This window comes from Thamnophis elegans, chromosome 17 (assembly GCF_009769535.1).
Source record: "Thamnophis elegans isolate rThaEle1 chromosome 17, rThaEle1.pri, whole genome shotgun sequence".
In the NCBI taxonomy this organism is placed as follows: domain Eukaryota; kingdom Metazoa; phylum Chordata; class Lepidosauria; order Squamata; family Colubridae; genus Thamnophis; species Thamnophis elegans.
The window spans coordinates 7,135,968-7,156,630 of record NC_045557.1 but is presented as its reverse complement, the minus strand read 5'-3'; the positions used below and the strand labels follow the sequence as shown (position 1 = coordinate 7,156,630).

At 45.4% G+C, this 20,663-nt stretch overlaps 1 protein-coding gene across 9 annotated transcripts in view; it reads left to right on the top strand.

Moving 5' to 3' along the window:
* The window catches only part of MARK2 (microtubule affinity regulating kinase 2), a 126,895-nt gene that overhangs the window by 16,743 nt on the left and 89,489 nt on the right, over nt 1-20,663 (top strand). The window contains exon 1 of one of the 9 annotated variants that reach the window (XM_032233814.1): nt 19,600-19,720. The exons of the other annotated variants lie outside the window; for them this stretch is intronic. Within the exon in view, the coding sequence (XP_032089705.1) occupies nt 19,685-19,720 (36 nt within the window). The 5' untranslated portion in view covers nt 19,600-19,684. Of the gene's footprint in view, nt 1-19,599; nt 19,721-20,663 lie in introns of those variants that run through there. 9 annotated transcript variants of the gene reach the window in all.

Here is a 20,663-nt window from a genome sequence, read left to right as displayed (position 1 = left end):
GGAGGGTGGAGACGAGAGGTAATGTTTCTTCTATCCACGCCAAACTGGTCTGACCAGTTCTCCTAATGGTTGGTATTCTTTTATTTTCCTTTTTTCTTTAGTACTCGGAAGGGTGAGACAAGAGAGCAGGAAAAAATATATATCTTAAAATTGCAGGTAACGTTGGAAGCCTCCTGGCTCTTATTTGCTAGGCCAAAAATCTTTGCTTCCGTTTTCTGACCATTTTGGTGGGAGTTTTTATTTTTGTGTTTGTCCCTTAAGTGGCTGTTGTACTCCAGCAGTGATTGACACATGGGGTTTGTCGTTGCGACCCTCAGAAAGTCCTTAACTTAACCACCACAATTGACGCTGGAATTTCTGGTTGCTGAGCAAGGTGAAAGTTCAGGGAGTGACACCCCAGTTTTACCATCTTGTTTTTTTTTTTAATTTTTATTTTAAACACATAAACACATCAACTAAAACACCTGACTTAAAACAACATAGGAACACGAAGTTCCATCATGTATCATACAGCGGTTCCGTATCGGTTTCTTTGCAGTTAGTGTTTTCCCTTCTATACATTTCTATCTTGCATTCATGGTCTCCTTATTCGTTATCCATTTTTATGTACTATTCTATATTTATTTATACTTAATCTATTAATATTGTCTACCTATATTGTGCTTTATATTCCTACTGTCATTTATTCTCTTACATACAATTATAGGTATACATTCACATGGTTATTCTTTTTCTTTGCCATTCTTATGCTTTTGTTATTCCATTTAAAAGGTTATAATATGCAGTTTGAGTTGCTTTGTTTACCATCCCTAGCGCCTTTTCCCTTTCTTTTACCATCTTGTTTGCCATAGTTGTTAAGCGAACCGCTATGGTTTTTAACTGAATCATGGATTGTTCAGTAAATCTGTCTCTCCCGCTCCCCCCCCCCCATTGACCTTCCTCCAAAGCATACAAATAGATTGACTAATAATCATTTTTATTTTTATAAATTAAGTGCGTATATGTAGAGCCGGCAACACACACACACACACACTCCGATTCCGTTTTATTTATACATTTTGTTCGTTTAATTTCAGTGGCCAGCCATCTCCAGTCAGTGACTCTGGGCAGTTTACAATTCAGGAAATACGTTACGCTTAAAAGTTTAGACGTTTGCAGGTCAATGATCGTCTCGTGGCGAATCGCGATTAAAAGTTTCAAAAAACAATAAAAGCCATGAACCAGTAAAAAAAAAAAACCCATTAAAAAATTCCAATTCAATATACAGGGAGTGCTTGACTTATGAAATAGCAACTGAGCGCAACATTTGTTGCTAAGCGAGACAGTTCTTAAGTTAGTTTTGCCCCTTTTTACCATCCGCCGTTGAGTGAATCACTGCATCTGTTATGTTGTTAAACGAGCCCGGTTTGACTTTGTTGTGTCGCAGAAGGTCGCAAAAAAGGGATCGCGCAGCCCCGGGACGCTGCCACTGTCATAAAAACAAGTTTACCACCTCTGTAGGAGATGGCTGCAGTGGTGGTAAGTGTGAAAAACTCCTGGGTCACATTTTTTCCCCAGCGCTGTAGTAACATTTGAACAGTCACTGAGTAAATTGTCGTAAGTCGAGGACTACACGCACACAAGATTTTTATTTTCAAAAGAAAAAGTTCAGAAACAGAAAAAAGCATTTTTTTTCTAGGATTAGAGTTCACAAAGCAACACCCCCCCTCTGGGTATAAATCTAGTTTTAATTAAAAGTACCCGAATGGTCCAGCTATAAGACGTTTTATTTCCTGGTACTTTATTATTTTTTTCCCTTTTTTTTTTGTTTTTGTTTCTTTCAATCTCGCTCGGACATAATCCGCCTTAAAGTTCCGTTGTTGCAGCACGCCGTGTTCTGTTACCGTCTCCGTTAAAGAAAGTCCATTTCTCCCTCCCTCCCTCCCCATCTACCTAGCTGCAGGCGTCGGGCTCCTTCCCATGGTCGTCGTATAATGGGACTTCTGCAGGCCCCGCTGGAGTTTTTTAAGATTAATGTTTTGAAATCGATAATAAAAGCTGCCTGCTTTTAGCTTTTGCTCCGCTTCACCTTACAGGTGTGTGTGTGTGTGTCTGTGTGTGTGTGTGTGTGTGTGTCCCTGTCGGCCACGCCCGAGGAGCTAAATTGCTGGGTTTGGGCTGGAATTGTCATAAATAAACTGTCCAGAATTGCAGAATTGTTCGACGTAATCGTTTCTTGCAGCTCCACAATAGAACCGGAGTAAGAATTGCAGGTGACTTGTGATAAAAGACAGAAAGCCAGACTTTTGCGGTTCTTTTAGCACTAGGCAGGCCGTCCTTGGCTTATAACCATTCACTTAGTGGCAGTTCCAAGTTACAACGGCACTGAGTTACGACGGCACTGAGAAAAGGGACTTAGGACTGTTTTTCCACGCTTCCGACCATGGCAGCCTCCCCTTGGTCAGATGATTTGCATTCAGATGCTTGAGGGACTGGCTCGCATTTACGACGGTTGCAGCATCCCAGGGTCATGTGATCCCCCTTTTGCAACCTCCCGACGAGCAACGTCAAGGGAGAAGCCAGACCCGCTTAACGACCGTGTTGCTAATTTTAACAGCTGCAGTGAGTCCCTGAAATAAATGTGGCAAGGAAGGGGGTAAAATGGGACAAAAGTCATTTAACAAATGTCTCTCTTAGTGGCATACATTTTTGGGCTTAATTGTTGGTTGTAAGTCGAGGATTGCCTGTACTCTGGGTTGTGATCAAGGTTGGCTAGTAAGTTTTACAGGGAATCCTCGACTTACGGCCCACAATTTCCACTGTGAAGCAAGGCAGTCGTTAAGCCAGCTTTGCCCCATTTTATGACCTTCCTTGCCTCGGTGGTTATGTGAATCCCTATGGTTGCTAAGTTAGCAACATGGTCGTTAAGTGAATCCGGCTTCCCCATTGACTTTGCTTGTCAGAAGCCCACCAAGGGGGAAATGACATCACCCTGGGAACCCTTCCACCGTCGTAAATATGAGTCAGTTACCAAGCGTCCGAACCTCGATCGCGTGAGCAATGGTTGCAAGTGTGAAAAATGGTCGTAAGTCACTTTTTTCCCCAGTGACCTCGGGACTTCGAACAGTCCCTAAGTGAACTGTTGTAAGTCGAGGACTACCTATGCATTCGTACAGCTGAATCCTCAGTATGTATTTGCACAAAGGTGTTTATATTCCACCATGAAATAATTAGTTTGTAGAACGGAATGTAGAATAACAAGAGTTGGAAGGGACCTTGGAGGTCTTCTAGTCCAACCCCCTGCTTAGGCAGGAAACCCTACACCACTTCACACAAGCGGTTATCCAACATTGTCAAGTTTCCATAGTTTGTTTGATCGTTTACTTTACACCCCAGGACTCATCTCTGAAACTACACGGAGTTGTTTCAATATCTGCAATATTTTCCAGACATTTGACCTTTTATTTTATCTCCGTATATCGTTTTTGCAGAATTAAGTAATGTCCCTTTTTAAAAGATGAGCAAAGCAGGGCTCGGATCTTCTTTTTTTTTAAAGTGTACTCCTGCCCGAAAGATAGAGCAAAATCTTTAATTTAAAATGAAACTTTCTGCTAGAAAGGCACTCTTTCTAAAGCACTTCCTCCCTCCGCCCCACCCTCAAAAATTTTATTAAAATGTGTTTTTTTTTTAAGTCGCAAAGTGGCAGAAGAAAAACGAAAAAGAAAGAGGAAGGAGTAAGGAAGAAAACAATATTGCAAAGAGTGCAAACAGAAAAAGCTATCGAGAGAAATGACTTCAATACAGATCAAAACCAGTGACCCTTTGAACTGGAATAAATCAAAGCAAACAGCCGTTCTATCATAAATGAGGCTAATCATGAAAATCCAAGGTTAAAATTTCAGTTTCAAACAAGAACTAAAGGGTAACTTCCCATTAGATACAAAGCCAGATAAAGTCTTTTCTTTAATCGAAGTGATCAGTGATTTGACCGAGACTTCCTGAGAGCATGAAGCAAACTCCTTCTTGTCCTGACAAAAACCCCTTTTATTAATTTCCCGTGAATTCTGCTCATTCACATGCAGCAAAGTCTTTCAAGGGAGGATTTACAGTCACAGACCTTATCTGCCTTGTGGAGCTGCCAGGCCGATCTCTGCAAAACTTGGCCAGGAGCCTCGGAGGGTCACGAACCAATGAAGTGAACTAATTGTCTCTCCTGCAAACTCCACTCCCCTTTCGCTCCTCTTTTATTCCCTCTGGGAGGAGCCATTAATCATCCACCTGTGGCCTTCCTCCCGAGTCGACCCCTGTTCTTTAGCTGTTCCCTTTGTGTCTAGCCACTCTGCGCAGGCGCACACTGGGAACAGGCTCCAGCTATTCTTCTGCCTCACTGAAGGCAGCTGATAACTGTCAGACGGCCCTGGCCCCCTCTCTGCCTCCGACCCAGAGCCCTCCTCAGAGCCTTCCCCAGACTCCAGGACTGGCCCATCTTCCTCCCCAACTTCCTCGCTGTCCGAATCCGCTGCCAGCTCTCCTACAACAAGGCCTGCTAGATGTCGGAAACAGGCTCAACAATTGGGCTTACCTAGGTTTTTTTTTTTTGCTTCCATGGTTACCCTTTTGGGGAAATTGATTGTTCCTTTTGGCGGGCAACAACAGATATAGGTAAGTGAAGCGCAGAGGCAGGTGGTCGGATCCAACCAATCATCGGAACGAACCGGTTCGCTCCCAGCTGATCGTCGGAGCCACCAGTTCTCCCGAACCGGCTGAATCCCATCCTCGGTCTTGGGGATTGAACTGTGAATTGAGCTAGCTAGCCCGAATTTCATTTACTCCCCCCCCCCCCCCCTTCAAATGAAATTGCTGTGGTTCTTTTAAGCTCTGGGTATTAGTCAGAAGGAGATAGGGGAAAGGCTGTGCAAACACTCTGTAATTAAAGCAGGAAAAGCCCTGGACTATAAATTTGGGAGTGTGTTTTTGATGGGGCAGAAAAAGCCCTTACTTAGCCAGAGTTAACTTATCTTGACCGCACCCCCCCCCCCGCCCCCCGGATTCAAGCGGTTGAAGGCGATTCCCAGCAGAAAACACTGATGCACGCGAAACGACAGGTAAATGCTTAACGCAAAAAAACTTATTGTGTAAAGTTGGGGTGGTCTCCACTCCAGATCTGTGCATAGGAGGGAGGATAGACCTTGCCTTGGTCTCTGGCATCCATTCGGTCTGGTTCATCTCCTAGAGGGAAGTGGGGCCATTTTTTTCTCTCCTTTTTATGCCTCTTCTACACGGAAGAATTTTGAATTAAAATAAAGCCAGGAATATTCACCGCTTTACGGGTGACTTAGGATTCATAAGTGAGGTCAAACCGGGTTTGGAAATGGCTATGTCAGATCCCTAAAAGGGATACTGCCATTCAGTTGGGAGGAGGGGAGCCTCGGAGTTAAAGCATTAGCTACATCTGAAACAACTGAGTTTTACAACTTTACAACTGGTTCCCTGTCACCGGGAGACTGAAGGTCTCTGGAGGGGTGTTTATGGTAGCCATGTGGGATATATAACTGATGTCTAACTAGAGATAGCCATGGGAACATGTGCTTCATTGACTCCCAGGGCAGAAGAGTTTAAGGAAGCATCTTCACCCTTGTGTATTGGTCAGAATCTGCATTCGGACAAAGGGGAGGGGGTCATTATCAGCTGAATCCCATTTGCAGGGCCTAAAGGTTTTCAGATGCTGCTTTGCTTCTGATGGTTTCCATCCTGCTTGATTAAAGGTTCCTTTTGAAATAATCCGTTGCAAGAGTCTTTCCTTTCTTAAGTTAGGAGAGGAGCCAGTACAGGCTAGCTCCTTACAGGCAACATTTTGGCAAATGGGCTCTAAAAACCATTGGTCACCAACGGGGTGGTCCGTGAGGAAATTTTTGGTGGTCCGCAGAAAAATTATTTGGATTTTTTATATTTTACTAAATCAGGGGTCCTCAAACTATGCCCCCTGGGACGGATACATGCAATGAACGCTTGTGTTGCTGCAGAGAGTCTCCCCCTTCGGGGTCTTTTTCTGGGGCAGTCGGAGGGGGGCAGAAATTCCCACTTGGGGTCTGCTTCAGCCTCCTGGTGGGGGGCTTTGGGTGAAGGTTGGAGGGAAGCACTGCTGATGGGGAAGAGCCAGAGGGCCTCGTTCCAGTGGGACAGCATCACAGCCTGGAACTGCTGACCATCTCAGCCCGCTGAGCCTCCAGGCGGTGGTACCTGGATTTGCACTTCCGCGGGTCTTCCCTCTGCTTGGGAAGCCTATGCTCGTAGTCCTCAGTGAGGTGCCTCTGCTGAGCCTCTTCCTCGGTCAGATCCCATTTGAACTGAGCTCTTTTGCCAACTCTTTCTCCGGGTGGCTGCTTCGCTCCAGCAACTGCTTCCCGTTGGGGCCCTAAGGAGCCCGGACGGGCAGGTGAGGAGGGGCTGGGAGGGGAGGGGCGAGTATAGAAGTCAAATAAATAAAAACATTTTGAGATGGTAAAACTTCGCAAAAACATCTCATTCAGTTTACTCCAAATCTCATTCACAGTTTTCTTGATGCCATTCTCGTTTATCGAAAGCATTCCTGCCCACCCAGGGCCCCGAGAATAGCTGCTCCAATTTCCGTTTCATGGACAAAATAGTCCGTTTCAGTGTGGGAATGTTCCCAGGGAAGAAACAGGTATTTCTGAGGCCGAAATGAAGAATTTCTGTTCATTTTAATGCTTTTCGAACATCCCCTGTAGGTGTGTGGGGCTCCCTGTTCTCCAGCCAATCCTGAATACATGTAGCTGTTGACTTACAAGAGTCCATTTAGTGACCAAAGTTACAACGGCACTGGGAAAAAAGTGACTTATGACCATTTTTCACACTTACGACCTTTGCGGCAGCCCCATGATCATCTCCATCCCCACCTTTTAATAACCCCATAATCCCTTGCGGGGTGGAGTCTGGGTAACTGAATACAGCTAGCAGAGTATTTTACTGACCACTTGCCCTTCCTGTCACCAGTGCGGAGTTTTGTTCAGCAGGTATATTCTCAATCTGCCCAGAGAGAGAGAAATATCTGCCTCTACCTAGGATTGAACTCACAGCCTCCGGATCGTGAGGACCTCTAGGCCACTGCACCATGATCATGTGAATAAAATTCAGATGCTTGGCAACCGGTCCATACTTACGACGGTTGCCATGTCCCGGGATCACGTGATTTCCCCTTTTGCGACCTATCAACCAGCAAATGGGAAAGCCCGGTTCGTGTGTGTCATGTATCACCTGCAGTGATTCACTTAACAAGCGTGGCAAGAAAGGTCGTAAAGTGGGAGGTGGGGGAAACACACTTAACAAACATCTCTCATGTTAAGACCAAAAATGTTGGGCTGAATTGTGGTCGTAAATTAGCCCTTAATCCAGCCGTGTTCTTAGTCCAACGTAACTAGAGGCTGTCAGATAAATGAGAGGCCGTTGTTTTTTCCCCCCCTTATACTAATAATTCTCCCTCTCCATAAATCTGCCTACTTCTTCTTTGGGGAAGTGCTCCTTGTCAATAAAAGGTTAGCATTGTCATTACCCTTTCCTGAAAGAACAGTGGTGTACATGAAAAAGCATTAAAAGGGCCAGAGCTTTAAATAAAGCTGACAGTGTAAAGATTTAATACGTTTTTTCCAGAGGAACAGAACGATGTATCATTGTGCACTTGGACACAGCCCCCCCGGGGCACAAAAGCATCTTCCAACTCCTTAAAAAAAACAAAAAACCACGTTCTCTTCTAAGAAGCTATTAGACTGTTGTTGTTGTTTTTTTTTAAAAAATAAAATGGTAGATTTGTAAAGCAGATTATTCTTTCCGCCGATAGATATCACAATGGCCAATTTCAAGGTGTAAATCCAGCCGTGTAGTTGCGTGTTCCCCGAAGGAACTCGCAAAAAAAGGAAGCTTACGAACCTTGGTAAGGCCACACTTGGAATACGGCATCCAGTTTTGGTCGCTGTGTTATAGAAAAGATGTGGAGACTCTAGAAAGAGTGCAGAGAAGAGCAACCAAGAGGATTAGGAGGCTAAAACATGAACAGTTGCAGGAACTGGGTATGTCTCGTTTAATGAAGAGAAGGACCAGGGGAGACATGATAGCAGTCTTCCAATATCTCAGGGGTTGCCACAAAGAAGAGGGAGTCAAGCTATTCTCCAAAGCACCTGAGTGTAGAACAAGAAGCAATGGGTGGAAACTAATCAAGGAGAGAAGCAACTTAGAATTAAGGAGAAATTTCCTGACAGCGAACAATGAATCAGTGGAATGACTTGCCACCAGAAGTTGTGAATGCTCCCCACTCTGTACGTTTTTAAGAAGACGTTGGATATCCATTCGTCTGAAGTGGTGTAAGGTTTCCTGCCTAAGCAGGGGGTTGGACTAGAAGACCTCCAAGGTCTCTTCCAACTCTGTTATTCTATCTAACCTGTGGTGTGAGATATTGTGGTCCCATTTCATAGCCTGGTTGTGAGTCTCCCTGCACTGAATTTAGATTGAACAAGAAAGAGAGATGAAGGTAGTGACAAAGGTGAGGCGTGTAGGAGGCCAATTAAAAAATGCATAAGAATTAAAGCACTGAAGAGGAGAAGAAATGATGGATAGAAATAATTGCCCTTTAGATATTAAAGTAGCCTGATTGTAAGCTGAAAGAGGCAGAAATAAATTTAGATAGGGGGAATGTTAGAATATAATTTTTTATAGAAAGAATAATAATAATAATAATACAAAGATTAGAAGTTTACATGCATTTTCTTTATGTCCAAATAATATAATGAGGAGTACTTAAATTTAATAAATGTGATAGAGATTACTAGCATGAATTGGATTAATATGAATGATGCCCAGAAACAACTTTTGACTATACATAATATAGAAATGTTTAGATTGAACAAGGAAGATATAAATAAAGATGAGTTAAGCATTTTGGTTCATGTATGTTTAAACAATATAATGAGGATTACTTAAATTTGATAAGTGTGGTAGAGATGACTAATTGTTACTCCTAATTGGATTAATATGAATGATATCCAGAACCAGCTCTGTCCGCATACAACATGGATGTATGTTTTTTTTTTAAATAATAAAAAAAATAATGATATAAAAAATGTGAGGCTTGGTTATTACAAGGCAGTTCTCATTGGCTTAGTGACCATTGGAAGTTAACAACAGCACCCAAAAAAAGTGATATAGACCCTTTTTCACACTTACGACGGTGATCCCGTGATCAAAATTCAGATGTTTGGTAGCTTGACTCATATTTACGACAGTTCGCAGTGTCCCCTCCTGACGTGCAAAGTCCATTCGGGGAAGCCAGAGTCGTGTTACTAACTTAACCATCGCAGTGATTCACTTAACAACTGTGGCCAGAAAGGCGTTTAAAAGGGTGCCAAACAATTGTCTTGCTTAGCAGCGGAGATTTTGGGTTCCGTTTGTGATCGTAAGTCGAGGACCTACCGGTATATTTTTTAAAAGAAGCGATGAAATATTCCTTTGATTTCAGCCTCTTCGCAGTGAGTAGGCCATTTGCTCCCAAGGAGAGGAACCAACCTAGAACAAAGGAGAAATTTCCTGAGAGTTAAAACAATGAATCAGTGGAACAGCTTGCCTCCAGAAGTTGGTTTTTAAGAAGAGACTGGACAACTATGTGTCTGAAATGGTGTAGGGCCGTGATGGCTCACAGAGCCCTCTCCGTGGGCACATGGGCTGCCAGTTGCTCTTCTGGTTTCCGGAGTGCGCTTGTGCGCTGACTAGCTGGTCTCCATGAGTGCTGGAGCTCCTGAAAACAGCCCCCAAAATGGCAAAAAACCAGGCCTTTTCCTGGCCATTTTTCGGGCTGTTTTTCAGACCATTTTCATACATTTTTTTCATACTGTTTGGGCCAAAATGGCCCAAAAACAGGCGTGCGCATGCGCTGACCAGCTGCTTTCCGGCACTCCGGTGTGCGCACATGTTCCAGTTTGGGCACTTGGTGCCAAACAGCTTCGCCATCACTGATGTAGAGTTTTCCCACTTGAGCAGGAGGTTGGACTAGAAGACCTCCAAGGTCCCTTCCAGCTCGGTGATTCTCCTTTAGCGTTGACTTTTGACCACATGTGTTAGGGAAAAGGGTGCACTGCCCGTTCTTAGTGCTATCACATTTTCCGTCATCCCCCTGCCTATGAATTAGTTGTTTCTTCCCCCCACCACCACCAAGTCCGTGTGCAGGCTGTGATGCCTTCGTTATTTTATTTATTTATTAAATTTATATATTTCACAGTCCTACCCTGCATTGCCTACGTCTTACAAACGGCCCCTTTCTGAGTCTCCTGGCAGTGAGATAAGTGGCACATACATTTCATAAATCAGCATGATTTCTGATGCTGAAGGTTTATTTCACAGCTTGGTTCTCCTGTGTGGTTTAGATTTGAGCTGCTTCTTCTATTATTTATTTTTTTATCTTTCCAGGGTTTTGATTTCATCAGGGGGCAGTTTTAATATTTCTTCATGCAAGTCCTGTAAAAGAGAAAAGGGGGAGGGGAGAGAACCCCCCCCCCCGTTTCTTCCACGGCCTGTACAGCCAGCTGCTTATAAGAAGTGGTTTCCAAGTTCGAAAGATCCTAGAGGTGTGAAGAAATTCAAAACACAACGTTGACACCCAAGGAAGGCAGAAAAGGAAAACCACTTCCTCTTTCGACATTCTGCTTCCTGCCTTGTTGCAAAATTGCTTTTTCAAGCAGGATAAGGCAGCCTCTTTTCCTACAATCTCCACCCCACCCTGTTGGCCAGACAATTAGGAGATAATTTGCTAGGCCTTTTTAAGCTCTTTAATTAATTGATTCATTAAGCTTGCCTGATCTCCTGTTCAAAGCTCTCTCTCGGGGAGTCCGTGCCGCAACGGTGAAATGGAACCGGATTGCAAAGTTTGGCTGGTTTCAGCTTCACGGTCCGTGTTCAGAGAAGAGGGATGATTTTACTAAGAACTTTAGGATTCACACAATCACACAAAGCAGTCAAAATGAAAAAACTCTGGCTGTCAAACTTTGCAGGCTCTCCCACCTGCGTACGGCTTTGTGGGTGCCAGAAATAAACCCACCCCTGCCTTTGAACGGGTACATCTTAATTACAGGGTTACGACCACAATTGAGATGCGGGGCGGGGGGAGATTTCTGTCAATAAGCGAGGCGTTTTGTCAGGTGAATTTTGCCCCATTTTAACGAGCTTTCTTGCCGAAGTCGAGGGGGGAAGACAGTCAATCTGTCTTCCCTCCTCGACTTTGAAGGTCGCCAAAGGGGGATCCCATCACCCACACTGCGACCGTGATAAATATGAGTCCATTTCACCAAAGTCTGAATTTTGATCCTTTGACCAGGGGGAATGCTACAATACAACCGCCGTTAAGTGTGGAAAGTAGCCATGAAGTCACTTTTTTCATTGCCAATGAGAATATGCCTGCCGGGGGGGAGGAAAAACTCCGCCTCGGTGACACGAAGGGCATCTGGCCAGTAAACGCTCCGCTCCTATTAGTTGCCCACACTCCACCCCTGCAAGGGATGACGATGATTGTAACTTTGAACGGACGCTAAATGAACTGCTTCAAATTTGAGACCTGCCCCTCTTTCCTGGTATATTTTTCCTTTCTGTCGCATTAAAACGACAGAGGCGTTCTAAGTAGATTTTGCTTGCGCGTCTCTGCTATTTGTGGATGTACCAGATGACTTGCGAAAACAGAACATGTGGTTGAGCTGTTTTTTCTTTTTTAAAAAAACTTTTCTGCTAAGTCTTCTTTTAAACCGCGCTCTGCCTTTTAACTCTCCAGTACAGCACGAATCCTCCAGAGGGAGGAAAGGGGGGCGGGAGGGGGGGGGAAGAGAAAGTCTTTACCTTAATTACTCTGATTGCTCCCTTACACAGCCCAGAATGCTAATTGATTTGAGGCTGGATCCACTCCTGCCTTTGCAAATAGATTAAATAAATCTCTCGTGCGTCCCTTTGCTGGGATGCTCAGTTAAATGTCATTTCCTCCTCTTGCCGCCTTCAAAGTTCACTCGCCACTAGGCATTAAGAGCCGAGGTGGCGCAGTGGTGAGAGTACAGTACTGCAGGCCACTTCTGTTATCTGCAGTTCAGCGGTTCAAATCTCACCGGCTCAAGGTTGACTCAGCCTTCCATCCTTCCAAGGTGGGTGAAATGAGGACCCGGATTGTTGTTGGGGGCGATATGCTGACTCTGTAAACCGCTTAGAGAGGGCTGAAAGCCCTATGAAGCGGTATATAAGTCGAACTGCTATTGCTATTGCTATTGCTAGGTGAGGAACGGCACAGGTAAAACAAACAGCTTGTTTTTAGGGACTGTTCCAAGTTAAAACGGCACTAAAGAAGGGATTTACGACCATTTTTCACACTTAAGAAATCGCTTAAGAACTGGGAGGCAAGAAAGGTGGCGAAATTCTGCCAAGGTGAGCAAACTCCACGTAGCAGACTTAACTGCTGTGATTCGCTTAACCACTGTGGCAAGAAAGGTCGTAAAATGGGGCAAATGACTCCCTTAAGAACAAAAATTGTGGGCTCCATTGTGGTTAGTCAACTTACGACACGATCTCGGTGTCAGAATTTCCATTGCTAACCAAGGTGTTTTTAAGTGAGCCGTTTTACGACCCATTTTCGCCTCCTGTTTTTAAATGAATCATTGCAGTTAAGGGAATCCAGTCGTTAAGACTTCTTGCCCGGGGGGGGGGGTGTCTTTGTGGAAGGGTCACAAAGGGAGATGACATGACCCCCGGAGACGCTTGCATGCCAGTTGTGAAGCCCCCCCCCAAAAGAGCCGAGGTGGCGCAGTGGTTAGAGTGCAGTACTGCAGCCACTTCAGCTGACTGTTATCTGCAGTTCAGCGGTTCAAATCTCACCGGCTCAAGGTTGATTCAGCCTTCCATCCTTCCGAGGTGGGTGAAATGAGGACCCGGATTGTTGTTGGGGACGATGTGCTGACTCTGTAAACCGCTTAGAGAGGGCTGAAAGCCCTATGAAGCGGTATATAAGTTGAATTGCTATTGCTAGGTGAGGAACAGCACAGGTAAAACAAACAGCTTGTTTTTAGGGACTGTTCCAAGTTAAAACGGCATTTAAAAAAAGGGATTTACGACTGTTTTTCACCCTTAAGAAATCGCTTTAAGAACTGGGAGGCAAGAAAGGTGGCGAAATTCTGCCAAGGTGAGCAAACTCCACGTAGCAGACTTAACTGCTGTGATTCGCTTAACCACTGTGGCAAGAAAGGTCATAAAATGGAGCAACCCCCCCCCCCCCTTTAACAGATGACTCCCTTAAGAACAAAAATTGCGGGCTCCATTGTGGTTAGTCAACTTATGATCGGCGTCAGAATTTCCTTTGCTAACCAAGGTGTTTTTAAGTGAGCCGTTTTACGACCCATTTTTTTGCCTCCTGTTTTTAAACGAATCATTTCAGCTAAGTGAATCCAGTCGTTAAGACTCCTTGCCCGGAGGGGGGGGTGTCTTTGTAGAAGGGTCACAAAGGGAGATGACATGACCCCCGGAGACGCTTGCATGCCAGTTGTGAAGCGCCCCAAAAAAGCACCGAGGTGGCGCAGTGGTTAGAGTGCAGTACTGCAGCCACTTCAGCTGACTGTTAGCTGCAGTTCGGCGGTTCAAATCTCACCGACTCAAGGTTGACTCAGCCTTCCATCCTTCCGAGGTGGGTAAAATGAGGAGCCAGACTGTGGGGGCGATATGCTGACTCTGTAAACCGCTTAGAGAGGGCTGAAAGCCCTATGAAGCGGTATATAAGTCTAACTGCTATTGCTAATCCCTCCCCAAAAAAATCTTGGGGATAGTGCGACTGCCTTAAACATGAGGATGGTTGCAAGTCCCTTTTTTTCAATGTGGTCGTAACTTCAAACAGTCACTAAATGTTTGTTTGTCAAAAACGCTTCTGCCTCTTCGCTTTTTATTGTTTTTAATGTACCTGACAAACACAAAATACATTTTTTTGTGTGTTCCAAAAGCAGCCTGGGCATACTTTCTTTCCTTTTCCCCCGCCCCCTTTTTTTCGGGGTGATGGGGGGGAGTCCTGCTGGCTGAAATACTTTTGATAGCAGATTCTAATGAGCGTAGCCCCCTGTCCTTGAGCTATTTCTCTCCCCCCCCCTTTCTGCTCAAGTGTTTTCTCTGCTGAGTCAGCTTTTGACCCACCTAATACATTGCTGTTAAAAAAAACAAAACACCACGTAGGCAACTTTTCTATCACCTGGGATGAAAACACCTGGGGACGCTGAGTCAGGCCCTGGATCTGTCTGGCCAGTTGACGTGGTTCGCTTTAATATTGCTTTATTTGATAAATTGATCGTTTCTGGGTTCCGCTCATTGTACAGATACCCTGTTTTCCCCGAAAATAAGACCTCCGTGGATAATAAACCCAATCGGGCTTTTGAGCGCATGCACTAAAATAAGCCCACCCCGGAAAATAAGGCCTCCCCTGAAAATATTGGAACACAGCAGCAGCCAGGAGGTGACTATGCTCGCCTCCTTCTGCACCTCAAAAATAATAAGCCCTCCCTGAAAATAAGGCCAAGTGCTTATTTCGGGGGTCAAAAGAAAATAAGACCCTGTCTTATTTTCAAGGAAACATGGTATCTATCTCCATCCATCCATCCATTCATCCATCCATCCATCTAACTATCTGACTATCTATCTATCTATCTATCTATCTATCTATCTATCTATCTATCTATCTATCTATCTATCTATCTATCTATCCACGGAACGCTGTTTAGAGACGTGGTGGCTCAGGGGCTAAGATGCTGAGCTTGTTGATCAGAAAGGTCGGCAGTTGGGCGGTTCGAATCCCCAGCGCCGTGTAACGGAGCGAGCTCCTGTTCCTTGTCCCAGCGTCTGCCAACCTAGCAGTTCGAAAGGACGTAAAAAATGCGGGTAGAAAACTAGGAACCACCTTTGGTGGGAAGGGAACAGCATTCCATGCACCTTCGGCGTTGAGTCATGCTGGCCACATGACCACGGAGACGTCTTCGGACAGCGCTGGCTCTTCGGCTTTGAAACGGAGATGAGCAGCGCCCCCTAGAGTCGGGAACGACTAGCGCATATGTGCAAGGGGAACCTTTACCTTATCTTTGCTCTCTTTGTGGGCAATCCGGGTGCAGGTATCTGTTGGAAAGAGGTAGGAAGGGCGCATTGAGGGTACGGCCCTGTACAACTAATCCTCAACTTAACCATAATGGAGCCCAAGAATTCTTCTTGTTAAGTGAATTTTGCTCACCTTGAGAGAATTTTTACAACCTTTCTTGCCCTCCAGTTCTTAAGAGATTCACTGCAGTTGTTTGTTACACAGTTGTTAAGCAAATCTGGCTTCCCCCACTCAAAGTTACAAGAACCCCCCGGACACTGCAGCCGTCATAAATATGAGCCAGTTGCCAAGCGCCTGAATTTTGATCCCGTGACTGTGGGTTATGCTGCAACGGTCGTTAAGTGTGAAAAACAGTCACAAGTTGCCTTTTTTAGTGCTGTTGTAACTTTAGTGTTAACAGTCGCTAAAGAAAACTGTTGTAAGTTGGGGACTACCTGTATTTGAAATGATTGAATGGTAAACAGTTCCTATGCAACCCCAAGAGTTAGAGCAATTAACCAGTGGAACGGCTTGCCACTAGAAGTTGTGGATGCTTCATAACTGGAGGCTTTGAAGAAGAAACTCGACAGCCATTTGTCTGAAATGACATTCCTGCCTGAGCAGGGGGTTGGACTAGAAGACCTCCAAGGTCCCTTCCAACTCTGTTCTTCCTTCCTTCCCTCCCTCCCTCCCTCCCTCCCTCCATCACTGGATGGTTTAATGAAAATATTGGACAATCATTTGTCTGAAATGGTATATAGGGTTCGACTAGAAGACCTCCAAGGTCCCTTCCAACTCTGTTATTCCTTCCTTCCCTCCTTCCCTCCCTCCATCACTGGATGGTTTAATGAAAATATTGGACAATCATTTGTCTGAAATGGTATTTAGGGTTGAACTAGAAGACCTCTAAGAGCCGAGGTGGCGCAGTGGTTAAATGCAGCACTGCAGGCTACTGCTAGATCAGCAGTTCAGCGGTTCAAATCTCACCGGCTCAGGGTTGACTCAGCCTTCCATCCTTCCGAGGTGGGTAAAATGAGGACCCGGATTGTTGGGGGCAATATGCTGACTCTCTGTAAACCGCTTAGAGAGGCCTGAAAGGCCTATGAAGCGGTATATAAGTCTACTGCTATTGCTATTGCTATTACCTCCAAGGTCCCTTCCAACTCTGTTATTCCTTCCTTCCCTCCCTCCCTCCATCACTGGATGGTTTAATGAAAATATTGGACAATCATTTGTCTGAAATGGTATATAAGGTTGGACTAGAAGACCTCCAAGGTCCCTTCCAGCTCGGTTATTCTGTTGCCTCCTGACACATAGCCATCTTCAACTTCCGTGGAGAAAAAAAAGATTGCTTAGAATCAAAAGAGAATGCCAAGGGGTGATAGGCATGATGCCCCCTTAAACATGATGCCCCATTTCCTCCGATTCCAGGGTCTCCTCCTTTTTCTCTGCTGCTGCTGCTGCTTCTGCTTTTTGTGGCTCAACAGCTTATATCCCTCCCCCCCTTCCCGAGCTCCACAGTACACAGAAAGCAGAGCCCATGTCAAGTGAATCAGCTTGGGATGACTCCATTGTGCGCCAGGACAGTGGGACATTGTAGTGGAACTAATTAAGCAGCAGCAGCAGCAGCAACAACAACAACAACAACAGGGCTGGCTACTCATGGTTGAAAGAGTTTTGGGTTCAGAGTGAGTTGAGCGGGTGTTTACAAAGCGGATGTTTGGGGAATTGGAGTCTGGTTGTTTGGCTGATCTCAAAGGGGGAATCGAGCCGCTTGAAATCCGGTCAGGCGCATAAGTAATTAATTAAACTGTTAATTATACAGGAACACAAAGATGTGTGTATATATATATATAAAGAGAGAGAGCTATATATGTGTGTGCATGTATATAGATAGAGATGGATGATAGAGAGAGAGATGATAGAGATGATAGACAGACAAGAGAGATTATGGACAGATGGATAGGAGAGATGATAGATAAATAGACAGACAAACTCTTTGTCATTCTTGTCTGTGTCTATATCATCTATATCTATCTTTATCTATCTGTCTAATCTATCTATCTATATCATCTATCTATCTGATTATCTATATGTCTGATCTATCATCTATATGTCATCTATCTATAGCTATCTATCTGATTATCTATATCATCTATCATCTATCTATCTATCATCTATCTATATCTGATTATCTCTGTCTATCTATCTGTCTGTCTGTCTGTCCATCTAGCTACCTACCTACCTATCTTATCCATCTATCTGACTATATCTATATCTCATCTATCTATCTCTATCTATCTGATTATATGTCTTATCTATCTATCTGATTATATGTCTTATCTATCTATCATCTATATGTCTTATCTATCTATAGCTATCTATCTGATTATCTATATCTATCTATCTATCTATCTATCTATCTATCTATCTATCTATCTATCTCTGATTATTGTCTGTCTGTCTATCTATTATATCTATCTATCTATCTATCTATCTATCTATCTATCTATCTATCTATCTATCTATCTATCTATCTACTATCATCTGTCTGACTGTCTATCAAAATATATATACCAAAGCAAATTTATATAGTGAAGCAAGTTTAGTAAAGAAATAGTTTTTTTTTAAAGGTGGCTGGTCAAACGTCCCATCGTTTCTCTCCCAATCGTGCGAATGAAGTTTTCTTGAGCCTCCCCTGTTTTCGGATGACTTTGGCTGCTATTGTGTTGACCCCAAAGGAATCGCCTGGAGCCCGAAGGGGAATTTGGAAAAAAAAACACCACCACTTTCTAGCCCTTCTGGAATTGTCTGTGTGGCGTGGAAGAAACGGGCTTCTTCCACAGGTAGTCCTCGACTTACGGCGATTGGTTTAAACCACCATCCAAGGTTTCATGTCATGTCAGTGCAGGGAAGGGAGACTCCTCCTGCAGGGGTTGTAATCGATGTGTCTTTTTTTAATGGACACGATGCAGGAGGAGGACACAATGAGTTACAACCACAACCGGGCCCAAAATTTGTGTCACATTGCTAAGGGAGATGTTTGCTAAGGGAGCTTTGCCCCCATTTTACGACTTTGGTCACCATGGTTGTTAAGTGGGTCGTCGTGTTTGTTAAGTTAGTGACACGATTGTTAAGTGGATCTGGTTTCCCCATTGACTTTTTTTTGGGACTGCAAAAAGAGACACCCCCCCCCCCAGGACACTGCAGCCGTCGTAAATATGAGCCAGTTGACAAGGGCCTGAATTTTGATCATGTGACCATGAGGATGTTGTAGCAGTCATAAGTGTGAAAAACGGTCTTAAGTCAGTCTGTCTCCTCCTCTTTTCTTCTCCTCCTCCTCTTTTCCTTACTCCTCCCCCTCCTCCTCCTCTTCTTGTTCTTCTCCTCCTCTCTTCCTCTTCCTCTCATCCTCCCCTTCTGCTCCTGCTCCTCTTCTCTTTCCTCTTCCTCCCCTTCTTCCTCCTCCTTCTCTTCTCTCTCCTCTTCCTCTCTGAAACCATTCTCCCTTTTTTGGAGAGATTTTTAAATCGCCCGGTCTCCTCCTCTCTGTGTCCCCCTCCGCCCCGCTCGCTCGAGGTCTCTCCCCGCTGCTGCAGAGATGCCAGCTTCCCAGCTGCGGCTGTGTCTCACTGCATTATTTGCCCACAAGGTATGTTAAGTTTCTGGAACCCAGCCAGCCGCCTCCTTCGTCTGCTGAAATGAGCTGGGGAGAAGAGATGGACACAGAGAGCCCCCTCCCACCCCTCCCTTGTAGCCTCCGAGTGGATCCAGTGCGGCTGTCAAAACAGCAGCGGGACACCTCCCCCCTCCCCTCTCTCTCTCCCTCCTTCCCTCCCTCCTTCCCTCCCTCCCTTTGTATCTCTGTCTCTGTCTCTCCCTCTATCTATCTATCTATCTATCTATCTATCTATCTATCTATCTATCTATCTATCATCTATCTATCTTCTCTTTCTTTCCATCTATCTATCTTATCTATCTTATCTATTTATCTATCTATCTATCTATCTATCTATCTATCTATCTATCCATCTCTGCCTCCCTCACTCCCTCTCTATCTCTGTCTCTATCTCTCTGTGTCTGTCTCTCTCTCCCTCTCTGTATCTCTGTCTTTCTCTGTCTCTCTCTGTCTCTGTGTCTGTCTGTCTCTCTCTCCCTCTCTGTGTATCTGTCTCTCTTTGTATCTGTCTGTCTGTGTGTGTGTTTGTGTGTCTCTGCCTCTCTCTCTCTCTCTCTCTGTCTCTGTGTCTGTCCCTCCCTCCCTCTCTGTATCTCTCTCTCTCTCTCTCTCTCTCTGTCTTTGTATCTGTGTGTGTGTGTGTGTGTGTTTGTGTGTGTCTCTCTCTGCCTCTCTCTCTCTCTCTCTCTCTCTCTGTATCTCTGTCTCTGTCTGTCTGTGTGTGTGTCTCTCTCTCTGTCTCTCTCTCTCTCGGGGGGGGGGGGAGGCTGGCAGGAAGAGGCGGTGCTAGCAGCGTATACAGGGAAGTAACCTTTTGCTTCCTTCGCAAGGAAACCGCAGCCTGCTTAGAAGCCGCGGCAGCAAGCCCACCTCCTCCACTTACGGCTCCCCCCATGACAGCGGCAATATGGAGACGACTTAATGGGTTGGTGAGTCCTGGGGAGACCTCCGGGAGGGGGGGCTCCCGTCCTCGGCCCAGGGCTCGGAGAGGCCGCGGTTGGTGACTTTTTCCCTGTTGCTCAGTGGAGAGAGAGGATGGGGGGCAAGCTAGGTCACCCCTGCTGCTTCTTCCTTCTCCATCTCCCCCCTCCCCAAATGTTGTTGGTTTCTCCGGTCATCTGTCTGGTCCTCTCCTGGAGGATGGCTTTTGGTCCCTTGAGCTCTTGTAAACAGGGAGGCCTCGGACAACAATTCCCAGCATCCCCAACCGGTATTCTGACGGGGAAGGAATAAGGCTGGAGTTGCAATCCATCACATTGGGAGGAGTCAAATTTGGAGTTTGTAGTTAGCAATCCAGTAAATCTCTCTCTCCTCCCCTCCTCTTCCACCCTCCCCTCCTCAACCTCTCCTCTTCCCTTCCCCTCCCCCACCCTCTCCTCTTCCCTCTTCATCCTCTCCTGTTCTCCCCTCCCCACCTCTCTTCTTCTCCCCTCCTCTACTCTTTTCCCCTCCCTCTTCAACCTCTTCCCTTCTCTTCCCCCTCCCTCTCCTCTTCCATTCTCGCCCTCTTCTCCCCATCCCCTCCCCACCCGCCTCTCCTCTTTTCCCCTCCCTCCTGAACTTCTTCTCTTCCCCCTCCTTCTCCTCTTCCCTCCTCACCCTCTCTTCCCCATCCCCTCCCTACCCTCTCCTCACCCTCACCACCTCTCTTCTCTCCTCCCCACCCTCTTCCCTTCTCTTCCCCCCTCCTCACCCTCTCCTCCCTACCACCCCCTCTCCTCCTCTTCTTTCCTCCCCTCTCCGCCTCTTCTCTCTTCCTTGAGAAGGGAATCAAATCTTGCCATGAGGCACAGAGAGTCAGGAAGGCAATCGTTTTCTGTACAATCATCCCTTCTTCTTCTTCTGTGATGGAGCCGTCGCAAATACCTATCC